Here is a 20,483-nt window from a genome sequence, read left to right as displayed (position 1 = left end):
TTCGCCTTTGGAGAAAACTTGATTTTATATGCGAAACATTTATCTTTGGTAAAGTATCATTAATATGTATGTCATATGAAATAGCTATGCATGAATACACTCTAGATGTGTATATAGTGAACATATCTACATTTTCATTCAAACAATAAATAAAGCATTAATTAAATAATTATATTTTATTTACTGACAACAATGTTTTTTACAATAAATTAGTAAAAGAATTAATCAAAGTCACCATCACACAATAAACAAATGCATATACAAGTCAACACATGAAACAAAGCTTTATTCAAACTACAATCATGTATGTAGGCTGAAGGCACTGAGGCAGTAAGGGCTGGTGGAGTGATGGAGGGTCCCGTAAGGGCAGGTGGAGTGATGGAGGGTCTCGTAAGGGCTGGTGGAGTGATGGAGGGTCTCGTAAGGGCAGGAGGAGTGATGGAGGGTCTCGTAAGGGCAGGTGGAGTGATGGAGGGTCCCGTAAGGGCAGGTGGAGTGATGGAGGGTCTCGTAAGGGCTGGTGGAGTGATGGAGGGTCTCGTAAGGGCAGGAGGAGTGATGGAGGGTCTCGTAAGGGCAGGTGGAGTGATGGAGGGTCTCGTAAGGGCAGGTGGAGTGATGGAGGGACTCGTAAGGGCAGGTGGAGTGATGGAGGGACTCGTAAGGGCAGGGTCTCGTAAGGGCAGGTGGAGTGATGGAGGGACTCGTAAGGGCAGGTGGAGTGATGGAGGGTCTCGTAAGGGCAGGTGGAGTGATGGAGGGTCTCGTAAGGGCAGGTGGAGTGATGGAGGGACTCGTAAGGGCAGGTGGAGTGATGGAGGGACTCGTAAGGGCAGGGTCTCGTAAGGGCAGGTGGAGTGATGGAGGGACTCGTAAGGGCAGGAGGAGTGATGGAGGGTCTCGTAAGGGCAGGTGGAGTGATGGAGGGACTCGTAAGGGCAGGTGGAGTGATGGAGGGTCTCGTAAGGGCAGGTGGAGTGATGGAGGGACTCGTAAGGGCAGGGTCTCGTAAGGGCAGGTGGAGTGATGGAGGGACTCGTAAGGGCAGGTGGAGTGATGGAGGGTCTCGTAAGGGCAGGTGGAGTGATGGAGGGTCTCGTAAGGGCAGGTGGAGTGATGGAGGGACTCGTAAGGGCAGGTGGAGTGATGGAGGGACTCGTAAGGGCAGGGTCTCGTAAGGGCAGGTGGAGTGATGAAGGGACTCGTAAGGGCAGGAGGAGTGATGGAGGGTCTCGTAAGGGCAGGTGGAGTGATGGAGGGACTCGTAAGGGCAGGTGGAGTGATGGAGGGTCTCGTAAGGGCAGGTGGAGTGATGGAGGGTCTCGTAAGGGCAGGTGGAGTGATGGAGGGACTCGTAAGGGCAGGTGGAGTGATGGAGGGACTCGTAAGGGCAGGGTCTCGTAAGGGCAGGTGGAGTGATGAAGGGACTCGTAAGGGCAGGGTCTCGTAAGGGCAGGTGGAGTGATGGAGGGACTCGTAAGGAAAGGTGGAGTGATGGAGGGTCTCGTAAGGGCCGGTGGAGTGATGGAGGGTCTCGTAAGGGCAGGAGGAGTGATGGAGGGTCTCGTAAGGGCCGGTGGAGTGATGGAGGGTCTCGTAAGGGCAGGTGGAGTGATGGAGGGTCTCGTAAGGGCAGGTGGAGTGATGGAGGGTCTCGTAAGGGCCGGTGGAGTGATGGAGGGTCTCGTAAGGGCCGGTGGAGTGATGGAGGGTCTCGTAAGGGCAGGTGGAGTGATGGAGGGTCTCGTAAGGGCAGGAGGAGTGATGGAGGGTCTCGTAAGGGCCGGTGGAGTGATGGAGGGTCTCGTAAGGGCAGGTGGAGTGATGGAGGGTCTCGTCCATGGCACCGTTTCCAGGATTCAGCTCTGGGCTCCTCATCCTCAGTGTTCACACCAGTCTGCTTTCATTTAAGATCCTACAAAAATGCACAAACATAACACAAAAGCAGTCATTTTAACCGCACAATGTCCTTTGATTTCAGTATTATTTAGAAGACAAAAACACTTTTTTCCACAAATGCCGCCATCATCTTTCCTTGCAGGTCCTGCTCCACCACAACAGATCTGCAGCAAATGCACAGAAATCAAGAATCAGAAAAGTGCTGTAATAGCTCTGTTTGAAATTACAATAATTAAAATAAACTACAACTTAAGATTTAAATAGATTGTGTTATTCATTTCTGTAGTGTCACTCACTCAAAGCCTTCATGAGCCACTCTCCACCGGATAAACACACACATCTGTTCATCTGACCCTGTAACATCCAGGCAAGATTCACATTACCTCTGTGATTTATGAGCTCAACACTACATTTACATGTTGAGGTTGTTTTAACTTTTTATCCAACATAAATGTTCCTCAATTTATCAACAGTACTAATGGACAAATAAAATAGATAACTTATGTTTAGTTACTTTATAGATTTGTTCTACATAATAGCACACATTCATCACTCAGATGTCTATGTTGTGATGTGCTCTTCTGCAATACTTACTGAAGATTTTCCTGTCAGATGTAAATAGATATTTAAAATAATCGTCTTTAAGATGTATATGGTTTATGTAAATCCACTTTAGAGACGTGACTTACGTGTCCTTACTGGAGCTCCCCAGTTAGCTATAATGTTGCATAATAAAACGTGTTTTTACAGCACAATCACAACTATACTATACTGTGTAATGTCTTTACACCTTCAACACTTCAACAGTTTACTCTACAGTAGTTCAACACATGCAATTTTAACACAAGGACCCGTGTTTACTCACATTTGAAAGCACCCGCGTCGCTGATCTCTGCGATGTTTGATAATGACGTGTCCTCTCGCGTGGCCTCCTGGGATAGAAGAGTATCCTCGGTTGAGCACTCGAAAATCTGGCCTGAAGCAGTAAGCCATCCGGGAACTTCTCGCCTACTCTTTTATGAATACTGATGTTTCGAACGTACTGCTTCCTTCACGTACTGTTTTCGCCTACTATATAGTAGGAAAGTAGGCATATTCGAACGCATTTAAGTCCGAATCTCGCGATAATTAGTACGTCACCCAGGTAATTCTCGCCTACTCTTTTGGATTCGTACATACTTTTTTGCTCGCCTACTCTTTTTCCCATACTAAATAGTAGGGAAGTATGCGGTTTCGAACGCAGCCCCTGAGTGTTGGCTGTTATTTTAAACGTGGTTCACCCCAAGTGTTTTATACGTTATGTCAGTGAAAAACATAACATAATTGGCGACGAGGTGGATTAAATTACCACAAAGCTACTATAGTGAATCGTGAATAGTTAGGCGTAACATTACAACTTTTATTTTATTTTCTCTGCGTAGCTAAAGTGATCTAGGTTAGCTAGGATGATGGGTGCTACTGTGGCAGCTTAAACTAGAGGTATACTAAAGATTTAAGAAAGTTACCGACTACGCCACCCGGGGGCCTCTTTCCGGGAAATGCCCTTTAATTAAATAAGGCTCAAAGGTCCGTTGTATCAGAGTCAGGTATCAGACATGGAGTAGAAAAATAGTACAAAACTTTCTCAAAAACATATCAGATTTTATTTAAGACAACACCAATAAAACAAAAATAATCTGAACACAAAATCACACGGACGCTCACTTCAGAATGGGGCGCTGGCTCTCTTTAGCAGAATGAATATAGCGATCATACGTGCACACTCACTGCACACTCACTTCACACCTCACTGTGAACACAGCATTCAAGCAAAAGAACCCACCACCACAATCGGGAAAAGACGCTTATTTTCTGCTACTGGCTGCCCCAATTCTGAAGAGAGAAAAGAAAAAAGAGAAAACACGAAACACACAATATCAAAAACATTGACAGAGCAGCTGGCAATTTAAGACACAATTTTAAAAGAGTTCACCACATCAGTTTGGCTCATCAACTCGAGGTGCCGCGTTCGGTCACCCCTACAATGCCGGGTGGACAGAAATGGGCACAACAGCCAACAATGTTAAAGTAGAGAAACACCTCTTTTGGGCTGCCCTCAAGGTATCCACACAAGAAACATACATACATAAACTTGGTCACACACCAAATATGTCACACAAAGTCCATACATATACATATGGGTAATATATCCAGCAAACTCAAATCAATGGAAAAGAAAATATATATAAAATTAATCCGCTACACAATAAACTCAAGAAAATTATATAGTGTTTAAAGAAAACAAAATGTAGAAGAGCTGGTGACAGTTAAGTGGTTGATCTAATACTTGAGCACCACTGAAGGTTTATGACTCAATTTATTTACTCACAGCACAGTTGATAAGGTACCATGCCAACGACCCACAGTCCTCGGACCAGCTGATGAAACGCTGGACGTAAACAATGGATGTGGCGAGGGGTCGAGCAGCAGCGCGTCAACACGCGAACTTGAGCTAGAGTTGTAGCACGGTAACAAGTCGGATAAAGTCGGAAAAGGCAGCAAACCCAATGCAGACAGCAAAAGGGAACATCCACACAGCGGTTTAGCTGCTATAACGTTATGAACCCAGAGAAAGCCCACTGTAACGTCTTGCGCACGTTGGCCCGCACCTTAAACATAAAATACAAAATATTAATTTACCCGGCTACTAGCAATCATGTGTTCATCAGCTGTTAAAACATACCTGTAATACGATTCACACGGTACCCAAACAGCTTTATATTAAGCACTCATTAAAATCACGACATCCCACAGAGTTCCTCTGTCCAACCTTTAACAGATAAAATCATGTAATCCCTGTGAGACAACGCCACAACAAGCCATGCTAGTATAGTCACTGCCAACAGCTCTTACCGTGCAACATTCACGCGTCCCGCCGGAAACACGCGTCTCGCTCAAGTGACGCAGAGAGAGAAAGAGAACGCACACACGTAGCGACACCCCTATATACACAGGGAACGTAATTAAAGGGCACGCCCCCTTCATATGGAGTAACCCGACAAAAATAAACAGAACTGCTACACTACCATTGGCCACATGGAAGGTTTTGATGAAAGCGTCGAACCGTGGACCACATATATTGAAAGATTTGAACACTTTGTTGAAGCTAACAGTATTGAGGCCGACAAGAAAGTGCCTGTGCTGCTCAGTGTGATCGGAGGAAAAACATAGGAACTACTCTGAAGTCTTATCGCGCCGGACAAACCGAGAGAGAAAAGCTTCAAGCACATCACAGACACACTACAGCAGCACTTCTCTCCGAAGCCCCTAGTCATCGCGGAGCGTTTTCGTTTCCATCGGCGGAATCAGGAGGAGAGTGAGTCGGTGACACAATATGTTGCAGTGCTTAGAGGATTGTCAGAACACTGTGAATTTGGGGGACATTTGGATGATGCACTTCGCGATAGATTTGTGTGTGGCTTGAGGCTACTCAAAAGCGCTTGTTGACTGAGTCTACTCTGACGTTTCAGAGAGCGGTAGAGTTGGCGGTCTCCATGGAAACAGCGTCACGTGAAGCACACCAACTCAGCGGATCACTGACGGTAAATTTACTTTATCAAAGAGTAAGACTGCAAACAAATGCAAACGATGTGGAAAGAATAACCATAGTGAAGATGACTGTTGGTTTAAAGACAAAAAATGTAATATGCTTGTGGAAAAAAGGGCCATATCAGTCGCGTTTGCAGGAAAAGTAAGATTAATGATGACAGAAAAACAATGGAAACACAGCAAAAGCTGCACGGCCAACGAAAGCATTTAAGCAGAAAGGCTATATAAGAAAAGGAAATGTACTAGGGGTGACCCCAAATAGTCGAAGATTCGATGCTTCGATTGGAGGAGCTTGATTTGACTACCGATCTCACGGTCGAATCTTCGCAGAGGTGTTATGAATCGATGATCATGCCACTTTGGCAATATGAGGACGCTCAATGTCTGATTTCACATAGAACTACCGGTTTTCTGTCAATACGTTAATATTCAGCCTATTATGATAATGCTGTATATAAAAATGTGCAAAGAAATAAGCTTTTAATAAATATTTTTTAACGTGCGTGAATAAATCCAAACACCCCGCGTCCGCATGACAGATTTAAGTTTCACTTTCAATCCGTGACCGACAGAGGAGCGTCTTGGCAGCAAGGATTTAAATCTTTAAAATAACAATGTCTGGGATAAGAAAATATAAAGTGTGGATGTACACCGTCAGAAAGGATATTCTCCAAGGCTGGATTTAGCATCAGGAAAACCATGATCGCACTTCTGCCGGCCAACGTTAACAAGTTTCACGTTAGAATATAGGCTATTTTATCCGCGCGCACAATTTGAAAAGACTCCAACGGACACAGACAGAGTGAAAGACTGGATTTGTTCTCTCGATCAGGTAGGGTACAAGTGATCTCAAAACTTTTCAGCCGGTTCTAATTTGATTTTTGGATGCTGTGAGTGTGAACATTTTTAGCTAAAAAGACTGCCACTCCAGTTTAGCATTTATTGTTGGTTCTGCAGTTAAAAAGACAAAGTTGAAAATTCTGGCTACTATTGTTATTTTAATAATTTCTTTATTTTAATTTTATTTATTGATCTGTCAGGGTTATCTAATATAACTATTTGTGGCTTGTGTTTTGAATAGCCTATATGTTCCCCTGCACTTTAGGCATTTTGCACACATTTGCTCATCTGTGACTTGATTCTGATTTATTTCGTTTTGTATTTTTATTTATTAGAAAGGTAGGCTATATTCTGTTCTAATTTAATTTAGTAAATTAATTGTTTATTTTTTCGGTTTATCGATGTTGTGGTGTAAAGAGCCTGCACGCACAGGTAATTTAGACGATTTAATTTGATTTGTATGTGAAATGCAAATCCTGTATGTGGCCTTTCTGGAGTTATTTATGTTATTTCTTAGTTTTATTGATCCAAAATGTTTTTATACATTTTCTTCTATATCTTTGTGTGATTTTCTGTACATCGCGGCTTTGAAATGTTAAAGCCCCGCCCCCAGCCCCACCCCCATACACATGATTCGACTATTAGTCGACTATAAGCAAGACATGCCGATTCTGATTCGACTATGAAAATCCATAGTCGGGGACACCCCTAAAATGTACACCGCCTTGATGCTGATGCCGTGTCCAATGATGATGACACAGATTTAGCTTTGTATAAACTGTCACAGCCAGGAGAAAAGTCCAGTATCACCGTGAAACCAGAAATTGAAGGTATGCCACTGGAAATGTAAGCTTAGCGTTAAGTTCTGCCAGGAAGACTCAAACAGCGCGTCATGAATTAACTCACTTCTAACCAATCATGTGTTAACACTCTCAGTATAAAAGAATGGTACTTACATCCGTCTGAGTTCGCAGATACTGACGGCGCCAATTACCTCCATCCTCCCCAACCACCTCCAAGATGGTCCTTTCCCTCCATCCTCCCCACCACCACCAGGATGGTCATTTCCCTTACCTCCAGGGGGTCGGCTGCGCCCCTGCCTTCATCTTCAGGCGGGATTTGCAGATTCCGTTACCCTCGCATTGCTTGCTAAGGATGGGGCCTACGCCAAAGACTATGCTTGCTGAGCTATTAATAAATTTACTCTTGTTATATAATTTTATCTCCCGAGTCTTTCTGGTAGAAATGGAACTGGACACGGGTGCAGCAGTGTCATTGATTTCAACAGAGACTTATGATTGAATATTGAAACACCTGCCCCTATGCTCAACGGACATTGTTCTTTGAACATACACTGGGCAAGCATTGCGTCCTGAAGGTGTAATTGATGTGCATGTGAAAATGGGCAAGCAGACAGCTGTTCTTCCATTGTATGTCGTGCAGGGGGACTATCCACCACTCTATGGCAGAGAGTGGTTGTGTCAGATCAAACTGAACTGGAAAGAAATAAAAACAGTAAAATTGAAGACGCTAGAAGCTGTGCTGCAGAAGCATGCCACTATTTTCTCTAAACAGTTGGGAGAAATAAAGAACATCAAAGCTAAAATAACATTGAAACCTGAACACAAAACAAAAGTTTTGCTAGCCTAGAGTCGTTCTGTATGCTCTTCATCCAAAAGTCGAAGCGGAGCTGAACCGTCTCAATGAAATTGGAGTATTGTCACCGGTAGAGTACAGTGAATGGGCTACTCCAATAGTCCCTGTTGTAAAGAAAAATGGAGATGTGCGCATCTGTGGTGACTTTAAGGTGATGGTAAACCCTGTCTTACACATTGAACACTATCCATTACCGCGCATTGAGGACCTGTTCGCTTCATTAGCGGGAGGACAATGTTTCAGCAAATTGGACTTGTCGCATGCTTACCTTCAAATGAGGGTCGAGGAGGAATCCAGGAAGTTCCTCACAATTTCCTCCCAGAAAGGGCTATTCCAGAACAATCGCCTTCCGTTCGGGATCACTTCGGCGCCAGCCATATTCCAGAGAGCTATGGACCAAATATTGCAAGGTCTGCCTAATGTCCATTGTTACCTGGATGACATTCTGGTTACCGGGCGGACTGAAGCTGAACACCTGGAAAACCTGGATGTAGTCCTTGGACGACTGGAGCAGTTTGGCTTGCATGCTGAAAAAGGGAAATGTGACTTCTTCAAGGACTCACTGGAATACCTGGGTCACATAATTGATGCAGAAGGTTTGCACAAGTCACCTAAAAAAGTAAGTGCAATTGTCAATGCGCCAATTCCATCAAACATCACACAGCTGAGATCATTTCTCGGCCTGTTAAGCTATTATGGGAGATTCATACCCAATCTGGCAAACATAGCAAATCCTTTGAACGCCCTGCTGTGTAAAGGGAAACGCTGGCAGTGGTCTGCAGAGTGCGATGCTGCATTCAAAAAGGCTAAAGAACAACTGGTGTCACAAAATGTCTTGACACACTGTGACCCTCAGAACGCCATTCGGCTTGCATGTGACGCATCACCTTATGGCATTGGTGCCGTCATTTCCCACATGCTACCCAGCGGTGAAGAAAAGCCAATAGCCTTTGCGTCGCGCACACTCACAAGGCAGAACAGAATTATGCACAGATCGAGCGTGAGGCTCTGGCCATTGTGTTTGGCGTCAGAAAATTCCACCAGTATCTCTACGGACGAAAATTCACACTTTTCACAGATCATCGGCCCTTAACTACAATCTTTGGGCCGCAAAAAGGAATTCCGTCTATGGCGGCTGCACGGATGCAAAGGTGGGCATTACTTTTGTCTGCGCACAACGATACAATAGAGTACAAAAGAGCTGAGCATCATGCAAATGCCGATGGTCTTTCCCGTCTGCCGTTACAAGTAGAGCACAGTGAGAAAAAGGATGCTGTAGAGCTGTCAGTGCCACTGATATCCGACGTGAGACTATGAGTGACCCAACTTTGTCTACAGTCGTCGAAATGGTCATAAAAGGGACTCAAGCTGTCAACATAACTAATAATAATGAACTCTCACCTTTCATCTCTAGACACAATGAGCTGTCCATCCAACACGGGTGCTTAATGCGTGGCATGAGAGTCGTTGTTCCCCACACGTGAAAAGAGTGGAGGAACTGCACACTGGCCATCCAGGAGTTGTCAGAATGAAAGCCATTGCTTGCAGTTATGTGTGGTGGCCTGGTATTGATGCTGACATTGAACTGTGTGTGAAAATGTGTCAGTCATGTCAACAAATACAGAAAATGCCATCCCAAGCACCCCTCCACCTATGGGAGTGGCCAAGCAAACCATGGGAGTGCATACATGTAGATTTTGCTGGGCCATGTGAGGGTCACATGTACCTAGTCGTGGTTGACGCACATTCGAAGTGGCCTGAGGTGCAGTTGATGACATCAACAACTGCAGGAAGAACAACCATGTGAAACATATCCGTTCCGCCCCATATCATCCAGCAACCAATGGGCAGGCTGAAAGGTTTGTTCAGTCTCTAAAACAAGCACTGAAGACGTCTAAGGGCTCTTCTACTATTCAGAGACGGCTGGAAACATTCTTGCTGACGTACCGTAACACACCACATCCGACGACAAGAGAGTGTCCGTCCTTGTTGTTTTTGGGACAACAACTGCGCACACGTCTGGATGCCTTGAAACTAGAGCTGAAACAACTAATCGATTTAATCGATTAAAATCGATTATTAAAATAGTTGTCAACTAATTTAGTCATCGATTAGTTGCTAAATAACTTTTATTTGCCGTAAGCGGCTCATTTCGTGCATATTTTAAATCTGCAGTGACCAAAGTGTGGCAGTAATGAGCCACCGGAGGTTTTACTCAGCCAGTACAGCAGGAGAAGTAGCGAATAGCCAGACAGACGTCTGTAAATGACAGTTCTTCGGCACCACCAACCAAGGAACAAGATGTTAACAGTGACACATCAGCAGAGTCTCAGATAAACCATGGCAAACTCAACATTCCATCAGTGCAGGTCAGACGTTATCCAGCCAGAGTGATTCAACCGCCCAACCGTCTGACATTATAGAGCCATGAGAAACCTCTGCTGGACTGAAATGTAATTAGTTATGTTAGTGAGCCTGTTCTGACATGGGGCAGAATAATCCCCGAACTGGCTCGAGGCAAGAGGCAGTCTACCCTCTACCTGTAGAGTAAAGATAAATAAATGCATAATTTTTGTGTAGCTGAGAATGCAGTGTTTTCTTTGTTTCTTGATTAAGAGGGGAGGAAATGTTATGTATGTAATACTGCTATCTCCCATTGTGTCTGCAGGTGGCACTGCCACTTGTAATTATTAGTTGTGTTCCTTAAAAATAAATTCAGAAGAAGTAAAGTATCCCTGAGTGTTGGCTGTTATTTTGAATGTGGTTTACCCCAAGTGTTTTATACGTTATGTCAGTGAAAAACATAAGATGGGTGGAAAAAAAAACCTTCGTGGACAAAAATGGGCACCCATAGGAATGAATGGGAAAAACTGTAATTCAGAGCAATTTTTTTTTGTCAAATAAAAATCAGTAGATCCAACACAATGCATATCATACATACACACAAATGAAGGGGTGATCCTGTACGACATTCTCAATGTGGCAAACACTCACACAAACAAAGCATTCAATGAGCCTATAACAGAGCTGCTTTTTTTTTTTTTTTTTATAAAAAAAAGTCACTCACACATACAAAATAAAGAATTGAATAAGCCAATGACTGAACTTTTTTAATGTTCAAATCAACCACCTGTCCATGCACACACAAACAAACACATGATCTACTACTTTGTCTTTTCCTTATAGCATGGTCATATTTGTCTAAGCATATTTTGGCACCTTTTTATAGTCTCACCTAACACAGATATATTTTTTTTTAAATGACAATTTTTACTTGTGATGAATTCAAAAACTTAAGAGGTTAAATCAGGGTTAAATTAGTTATAACAGTGGTTCTTAGAGTTCAGCCTATATGCAGCCATTGAGTACTACAGCCATCTGGTGGCTATTGATATTATTGCTTTTTTGTTAATTTTATACCAACATAAGACACCAGATGTCGCAAAACAAAGTCACCACATTTTTAGGTTTTGGCTCTCAGAACTTTCTGGATGAAAGTTTTTATTTAATGGAAGATAGTGATATAACATTTATTTAAAAAAAAAATTGGATCACAACTGAGACCTCTGTGCCCACATTTGTCCACAAACACAGGGCTGTAATGTTGGTAGTGTGTGAGTGCCACCTAGTGGAGATCTTGCGTTATGTTTAAATGTTCCAAGAACATTTAAACTGGCAGTTATAAAACCTCTCATTAAGAAACCACAATTAGATCATAATAATCTAGCAAATTATAGACCCATTTCAAATCTTCCATTTATGTCTAAAATACTAGAAAAAGTTGTGTCCGCTCAACTGGGCTCTTTCTTGCAAGAAAATGATATCTATGAAAAGTTTCAGTCAGGATTCAGGCCGCATCATAGCACTGAAACTGCGCTCGTTAAAATCACAAATTATTTACTTTTAGCTTCTGACCAAGGCTGTTTCTCAATACTGGTTTTACTTGATCTAAGTGCTGCGTTCGATACTATAGATCACACAATACTCTTAGATCGACTACAAAATTATACTGGTGTTCAAGGACAAGCATTAAGCTGGTTCAGATCATACTTATCAGACCGCTACCATTTTGTCTGTTTAAATGGAGAAAAATCTATCATAACTCCAGTAAACTATGGAGTGCCGCAGGGATCTGTGTTAGGCCCTCTGTTATTCTCAATATATATGCTGCCACTTGGAAATATTATAAGGAAACATGGAATTAGTTTCCATTGTTATGCTGATGACACTCAAATATACAGGGTGGGCCATTTATATGGATACACCGTAATAACATGGGAATGGTTGGTGATATTAAAGTCCTGTTTGTGGCACATTAGTATATGTGAGGGGGCAAACTCCTCAAGATGGGTGGTGTGTACTAATATCAGAGGTGGAAAGAGTACTGAAAATTTGTACTCAAGTACAAGTACAAGTAGTTGCTAAAATAATACTTAATTACAAGTAAAAGTACTGGTGTTAAAAATGTACTTAAGTAAAAGTACAAAGTACCCCTCTCAAAAGCTACTCAAGTACTAATTACTTTTTAGCCGGTGATATTTATTGAATAAACATCAAATCCATTGAATCAAATCAGAAATATGAATGGATCAAACACAGGCAATTTGTGTTTTATACGAATAAACACAGTACAGGAATTTTGTCTGTTTAAAGAATGTTAAAAGATTTTTAAACATGTATATAAACAGTACTTTTCACTGCAAAACCAACAACTGGGCAAAGGCCTTAAACTCTAGGACATTTCACTTTCTGAACCTGAAGTTTGGTGTGGCTGTGGTCTTACGTTGACTACGTGCTGCTGCTGTCACAATGCCATCGTACTGATCAATCTTTGATGGATGTTTCCTCTGAAAAGATAACAGAGGAAGTATACAAAAGGAAATTATATATTATTTCTTCATATAATTTTTATGGGAATCAAGTTATAAAAATGGTCTAATATTTTTATTAGTATTAATGAATTATGATGCAACATAAATAAGCTTGTTGGGTTATTTTATTTATAAACAGATTTTTTTTTTTTTTTTACTTTAAAAAGTACCAAAAGTACCCTACTAATATTTCAAAAGTTATCAGCATTTAGCACTAGCACTGACACATGCGCAATCTAGACAGGCTGTCAATCAGTGCAGTTACGCCAGTGGGTCGCGGCAAGAGACTGTTTTTATGAAAGAATCATTATTAGACCGTTTATTATAAGCTTAAAACACGGATTCAATATGAATAAAACAATGTGTTGACAATGACATACAATCTAACTTTGAGCGCCCCTTTACGATGCCAAATCTTTTTTTACGGTCTATGTGCTCGTCACCTGGGTAACGCTGAAGCTCATGTTTCAAGTGATGTTTTTAGTCAAATTTATTATCGTGAGGTCTACCCAACATTAAAAACCAAAACAACTATCACACAAATATAGTTATGTCTTCTTACCATAATGTGTTTTTTGAGATTAGAGGCTGAAGTCTTGTAAGATGACTGCAGATCACTGCAGATGGCAAACAAAGTTTGCATTGCATTTGCACGCTGTCTCCTTTCCTTCCTCTGTATGTGAACAACTCCTCCAGGTGCGGCCATGGGCACTTGTCATCCGGTATTTCTTCGGAATTTTCAATGAATTCAGCGTCTCGAATCTCCATGTCCATGTCCATAACGCCAAAGGCCCTAAGTTCTTTGATAACACTAAAATACACCTTCACAGTGAAGGACGTGCGAGGACGAATAGCTCTCCAGAAACCGGGCTTTTTTCCCGGTCCAAATACAAGGGTTTTTATTGGCCCGCCCACGATCAGTTATTTCTATTGGATACCTAAATGCTGGTCAAAGATTTGAATATTAATTTAATTCAAATTGTACAAGTACTTAGTAACGAATGTGAGTTTTAAAGTAGCGAAGTGCATTAACTTAATTTGTACTTAAGTACAAGGAAAATTACAGACTTAAAAATATACTCATAAAAGTACAAGTACAAGAAAAAACTACTTAATTACAGTAACTTGAGTAGTTGTAATTCGTTACTTCCACCTCTGACTAATATATACTAATGTGCCACAAACAGGACTTTAATATCACCAACCATTCCCATGTTATTACGGTGTATCCATATAAATGGCCCACCCTGTATATTTCATCACGGCCGGATGAAAACGCTAAATTATCCAAATTGACAGAGTGTGTTAAAGATATAAAAGATTGGATGACGCGCAATTTTCTTTTATTAAATCCAGACAAGACAGAGGTAATACTTATCGGTTCAAAAAACCGCCCACAGAACCTCTCACAATACAACTTTGACATCGTAGGATGTCCTGTTACTTTATCCTCTACAGTAAAAGACCTGGGTGTTATACTCGATTGTAACCTGTCTTTTGAAAATCATATTTTGTATGTTACAAAAACAGCCTTTTTCCACCTTAGAAACATTGCTAAGCTACGTAACATGCTATCAGTTTCTGATGCAGAAAAGTTAGTTCATGCATTCATGACCTCGAGACTAGATTACTGTAATGCTTTATTAGCCGGTTGTCCTGCATCCTCAATAAACAAGCTACAGTTAGTCCAAAATGCCGCTGCTAGAGTTCTTACTAGATCAAGAAAATATGATCATATAACACCAATTTTATCATCACTACATTGGTTACCTATAAAGTTCCGTATTAATTACAAGGTATTGCTACTGACTTTTAAAGCACGCGCTACTCCCACGCGCCAGCACGTGCTACTCCCTCCAACCCCTGGTTGTCTGAGGTTCTTCGTGAACACCAGACCGAACTCAGGGCAGCGGAGAGGAAATGGAACAAATCAAAAGACGCATCTGACCTGAGTATGTATCAATCTCTCCTCTCTTCCTTTTCTGCTGATGTTCATGCTGCAAAATCTTCATACTTCCACAACAAGATCAACAGCTCCTCCAACACACAATCACTCTTCAAGACATTCAACTCTCTCCTCTGTCCACCTCCACCACCACCCGCCTCCTCCCTAACTGCTGACGATTTTGCGAACTTCTTCACCAACAAAACAACAGCTATCAGCAGTCAGTTCTCAGCTCCTCACACACAGGAACCCAGACCAACCCCTTCCACAGCCAGTATCCCTCTGTCCTCCTTTTCTCCACTAACCGAGGAAGAAGTATCTACACTTCTCCTCTCCAGTCACCCTACCACCTGCCCTCTAGACCCCATCCCCTCACACCTTCTACAAGCCATCTCTCCCACACTTCTACCATCACTCACACACATCATCAACTCATCCCTCCATACTGGCATTTTCCCTATAGCATTCAAGCAGGCTCGGGTTACTCCACTGCTTAAAAAACCAACGCTAAACACATCATTTGTAGAGAATTACAGACCTATCTCTCTCCTACCATTCATTGCGAAGACACTTGAAAGAGCTGTTTTCAACCAAGTAACATCCTTTTTGTCTCTAAACAACCAGCTGGATGTCAACCAATCCGGCTTCAAGAAAGGGCATTCAACTGAGACTGCATTACTGTCGGTCACAGAAGCCCTACGGATCGCAAAAGCTGCTTCCAAATCTTCAGTCCTCATTCTCCTGGATCTGTCTGCTGCCTTCGACACCATGAACCATCAGATCCTTATGTCCAGCCTCTCATCACTGGGCATCACAGGAACTTCACTCCACTGGTTTGAGTCCTATCTCACAGGTAGGTCCTTCAGGGTCGCATGGAGAGGCGAGGTATCCAGAACACATCAACTGACCACAGGGGTTCCCCAGGGTTCAGTTCTTGGACCCCTCCTCTTCTCCATCTACACTACATCACTGGGACACATCATACAGGCACACGGCTTCTCCTACCACTGCTATGCTGATGACACACAGCTCTTCCTCTCGTTCCAACCAGATGATCCCACAGTAGCTGCACGGGTCTCAAGCTGTCTGGCGGACATCTCCACATGGATGAAGGAACATCACCTGCAGCTCAACCTGGCAAAGACTGAGCTTCTCATCCTCCCTGCCAATCCGTCTCTACAGCACGACCTCACTATCCAGCTAGATTCATCATCAATCACCCCATCAAGGTCGGTCAGAAATCTTGGAGTAACGTTTGATGACCAGCTGACCTTCACAGATCACATTTCAAAGACAGCTCGATCATGCAGGTTTGCACTGCACAACATCAGGAAGATCAGGTCTTTCCTAACTGAGCATGCAACACAACTTCTCGTCCAGGCCCTGGTCATTTCTAGGCTTGACTACTGTAATGCTCTTCTGGCCGGACTTCCAGCATGTGCAACCAAACCTCTACAAATGATTCAGAATGCTGCAGCTCGTCTTGTCTTCAACGAGCCAAAGAGGGCCCACGTCACTCCTCTGTTCATCTCTCTGCACTGGCTACCTCTCGCTGCTCGCATCAAGTTCAAGGCATTGACCCTTGCTTACAGATCTATCACAGGCTCAGCTCCCTCCTACTTTCACTCACTCCTACGAGTCTACATCCCTACCAGAAGCCTACGATCGGTCAACGAGCGACGGCTCGTGGTTCCATCACAGAGAGCCACAAAATCACTTTCCAGAACATTCTCATTCACAGTTCCATGCTGGTGGAACGCTCTCCCCACCCTCATCCGGAATGCAGAATCCCTGACAACATTCAAAAGACAGCTGAAAACCTATCTATTCTGTGAGCACTTAACCTCATAAAAAAAAAAAAAAATTATTTCCCTTTGAAACATCACTTATCGGGCTTATGCTACTCTGAATAATGCCTGAACTTCGTATTTTGAGCACTTCTTGCGTTGTTGTTGTTTTTGCCTCTTCATGATGACTCGCTTAATTTAGTCCTAATTTGTAAGTCGCTTTGGATAAAAGCGTCTGCTAAGTGACTAAATGTAAATGTCTAAATGTAAAGCCCTAAACGGCTTAGCTCCAGTCTATTTAACGGATCTTCTATCACCCTATAATACATCGCACGCTTTAAGATCAATAAATTCGAGGCTTTTGGTCATACCTAGGATATCCAGATCCACCAAAGGAGGGAGAGCATTTTCACATTTGGCTCCAAAACTCTGGAATAGTCTTCCTGATACTGTTCGTTGCTCGGACTCGCTCTCCCAGTTTAAAACTAGATTAAAGACGCATCTTTTCGGCCAGGCATTCATATAATATTGTTAATCTTACAGTTCAAACTACAATCCGGCCTCTAGTTCATAAACGCCAGAGGAGAACTGGCCCCCGACTGAGCCTGGGTTCTCCCAAGGTTTTTTTTTTTTCTCCATTAGGTCACCTGATGGAGTTTTAGGACACCATTAGGTCACCTGATGGAGTTTTAGGACACCATTAGGTCACTTGATGGAGTTTTAGGACACCATTAGGTCACCTGATGGAGTTTTAGGACACCATTAGGTCACCTGATGGAGTTTTAGGACACCATTAGGTCACTTGCTGGAGTTTTTTCGGTTCCTTGCCACTGTTGCCTTTGGCTTGCTCAGTTGGGGATATTTTGGGGATATTTAATTTTTATTCTATCAATCAATAAATTCCACTAGAAACAAACCTTGTTGTATTATTTTATTTTAATTTAATACTGTGAAGCTGCTTTGATACAATCTGTATTGTGAAAAGCGCTATACAAATACTTGATGATGATGATGATGTTTGGATTGTGCTTTTAAAGGGCACCTATTATGCCCCTTTTTACAAGATGTAATATTGGTCTTGGGTGTCCCCTGAATGTATTTGTGAAGTTTCAGCACAAAATACCCCACAGTTAATTTATTATAACCATTTGAAAATGTCATTTTTGGGGTCTGTTTTAAAAAGAGCTGTTTTGGTGTGTACCACCTTAAATGTAAATGAGCTGCATAATCCCCGCCCTGCTGGACCCAGATGATGAAGAGAGTCCGGCACAGAATAAACACGAATGAGAATGGACCAGGGCGTCTCGGAATGTTTTTTTAATACATTTATGTACTTATAGAGTTTTAATCGCGTCCCCTTTGCAATTATGGATGTGCAACACACACACACACAAATTGTAATAACTTTCGCGCAATTTTTTGAAACTAACTTACACACGCTTATGTGGCAAATGTGAGAAGATGGCTAACGTTACAGAACCAGAAAACAAATGCTGCAGGGAGATAGACGTTTATATACTGTCTATGGAGATAGAGGTATTCATTTTACATTTGTTATTGCTGCAAAAAATAATACGTGACATAAAACTGTCTGACGTTGTTTGTTGAGACATCCTACGACGACGACCATAAATAGCTTTAGACGCATTTGTTGTTGAACTGGCTGACATCGATTGAAATGACTATTTGCTCATAAATCATAAAATACACTTACTTCTTCTGGAGGTGGCGTTGGATCGCGAACAGTAGGCAACGATCCACACTTGAGGATTAACTTTAACCCTCGTTCACTAAACAGTCAGTCAGAAAATAATTCTTGTATTTAGGAAGTTTAAGTGGTGCCTTTTCTTCATAAATAAAATCCATCCGCTGCGTTTTCAGTGGCTCTGATGTCAGTGAAGACTATAGTATGTCCATTCTTACATCCCACAACAGAACACCTACACTTCTTATGAGACATTACCGGCTGTCGTTGAAACAATGGAGGATGGTGTACAGATCACCGAGGGCGGGGTCTATGCCAAAACCAGACTGTCAATCATCACGTCGGTGGGGCTTAGCGCAATTCTACGTCACAGTGAGGGCAATCTAGAACAGGGCGTTCTGAGACAGTGCTTATGATTTATTGAGATTGTAAAAAAATCACTGGGTGGATTTTTATCATTCTAGGGTGGTTTTGCTCACACACTGCCAACACACATTTACGTTCAAACACCATGTAAAAGTGAATTTTGCATAACAGGTGCCCTTTAAAATCAACTGGATTAGTTCTATTATGTTAATAAATGTTGGGGGAAACAATACGACTGTATAAGCTACAATTTATCTGTCTACAGTCATTGTTCCCAAGCAATGACATTGTCTAACAAACAAATGTGTAAGGGGAGTAGCGGCAAGGCAAGGTTATTTATAAACCACAATGCATAAAGTGGCGATTCAAAGTGCTTTACAAATAATCAGATGAAAAAACACAGAGAATGTGCGGTAAAAGAACATAGAGAAATACAAGATTAAAGTGGGCCTATTATAATGATAAATAAAATATGCCTAAAGACTTGACTTACAAGGCGGTAACGTTAGCAGTGAGCTAAACCATCTCTCTCAGTTTCAGCAACATTCAGTATTCAGTGAGGCATGGAAGCTCATCCTTGTGCTGGGTTGGATTAATGTGGTCTGTTCTTGTTCTTTACTGATTGGGTGATACCAGTTCAAATTTATTAAAAGACAGGGTGGAGATCATTATCATTTAACACTACGCGTCTTGTGAGGCGTTATGATACGCGTCATTGGGGACACTGTGCCCCGTAAAAAGCGGTGTTACATGAGCATATTATAGAGCATCGTTTTTTTCGCCTCCGGAACGAAGAAAAATACGCCATTGTTTACACAATTCCACTGCGCGTTTTATGGTGTTATGTTTTTTGGCGGCGTAAAAAGCGGCGTCCTGGTCGTTCAAACGATAAAACGAGGTGAAAGTGGCGCATTGTGAGCCTTTTAGCGTTCCATAATCACCGCAAGTTGAATACGTGCTGCATACTGTTAAGGAAAACGATTTGAGGAGTTTAAGCACAGCAACGCGAGCAGCTGACATGACGACAGATAAAGCCCGTTGCCAATATGATCGCGTAAGCTTAGCAAGAGCATGTTAAAAACGACTAAATAAGCCTAAGCAACACTGATAGTTTTAGCAACAGCATGTCGCCGATACCTTGGTAGTAGGCTTGCTACGATAGTCGGTGTTACACTGTGTTCAGTCACAACACCGGTTTCATCACTGAAAAAAAAAATCAGTTTAAAGTGCTATAAATATTTAACACACACACACAGAAAAACGCGTGTCAGTATCGAGTTCTCTTTCGGGCTTGAACGAACCATAACACCCACAAATTATGGCAAACTGTCCGTTTTGTCGAGTGTCCTCATAAGAGCAGTCTTAAATGAGTAAAATAAAGTCTTAAATAAACGTAAAGATTTGTGAGAAAATGGGACGCATGTAAGATATCCGCATCATTTGCAGAAGCGGCTGGTCTTAAAGTGTCACTCACTAGAGAGTAAATTACTCACTCAGACCCGGCGCCAGGAGGATTATTATACCGGCAGCCTAATAATCATGAAGGCACTCCGTTATCTTTAAACACATCTCCGTTGAACGGCTTCTTCGCACAACAGAAAAAAATGTTGTGAAATGCAGCGACCTATGTGGCATTTCCTGATGGATCGAGGTTGTTCCTTAACTTCACTTTATAAGTGCAATTCACACACAAGGCAATGCAGACTCCAAATCAGGCAGCTTAATAGTGCAGTGAATCTCGTGTTCAAGTTCACGGACTTGAATTAATCTGTTAAATAATTCCTCTCGCCAAATTACCGATTCATGATCCGTTGTGAGATGATGTG

At 42.3% G+C, this 20,483-nt stretch overlaps 2 protein-coding genes and 1 long non-coding RNA gene across 3 annotated transcripts; 1 reads left to right on the top strand and 2 right to left on the bottom strand.

Annotated features, from left to right (window-relative positions):
* Positions 1-3,157, bottom strand: LOC311071397 (uncharacterized protein). The gene is made up of 2 exons (XM_084095809.1): positions 2,196-3,157; positions 1-2,063 (listed from the first exon to the last, which is right to left on the bottom strand). The coding sequence occupies exon 2, from the start codon at positions 1,876-1,878 to the stop codon at positions 301-303; it is 1,578 nt and encodes a 525-aa protein (XP_083951935.1). The 5' UTR covers positions 1,879-2,063; positions 2,196-3,157; the 3' UTR covers positions 1-300.
* Positions 3,158-3,522: 365 nt separating this feature from the next.
* LOC311071243 lies at positions 3,523-4,928 on the bottom strand. The gene is made up of 3 exons (XR_014603799.1): positions 4,792-4,928; positions 4,622-4,708; positions 3,523-4,547 (listed from the first exon to the last, which is right to left on the bottom strand). It is a non-coding gene; the product is annotated as an uncharacterized lncRNA (long non-coding RNA).
* A 9,867-nt stretch (positions 4,929-14,795) lies between these two features.
* LOC311070814 (uncharacterized protein) lies at positions 14,796-16,866 on the top strand. The gene is made up of 3 exons (XM_084094889.1): positions 14,796-14,806; positions 15,424-15,652; positions 15,851-16,866. The coding sequence occupies exons 2-3, from the start codon at positions 15,568-15,570 to the stop codon at positions 16,648-16,650; spliced, it is 885 nt and encodes a 294-aa protein (XP_083951015.1). The 5' UTR covers positions 14,796-14,806; positions 15,424-15,567; the 3' UTR covers positions 16,651-16,866.
* The last annotated feature ends 3,617 nt before the right edge of the window (positions 16,867-20,483 follow it).

This window comes from Abramis brama (assembly GCF_963993115.1).
Source record: "Abramis brama genome assembly, chromosome: 20".
Taxonomy (NCBI): Eukaryota; Metazoa; Chordata; class Actinopteri; order Cypriniformes; family Leuciscidae; genus Abramis; species Abramis brama.
Note: the sequence above shows the minus strand (reverse complement) of the source record. Positions and strands in the feature narration are given on the sequence as shown.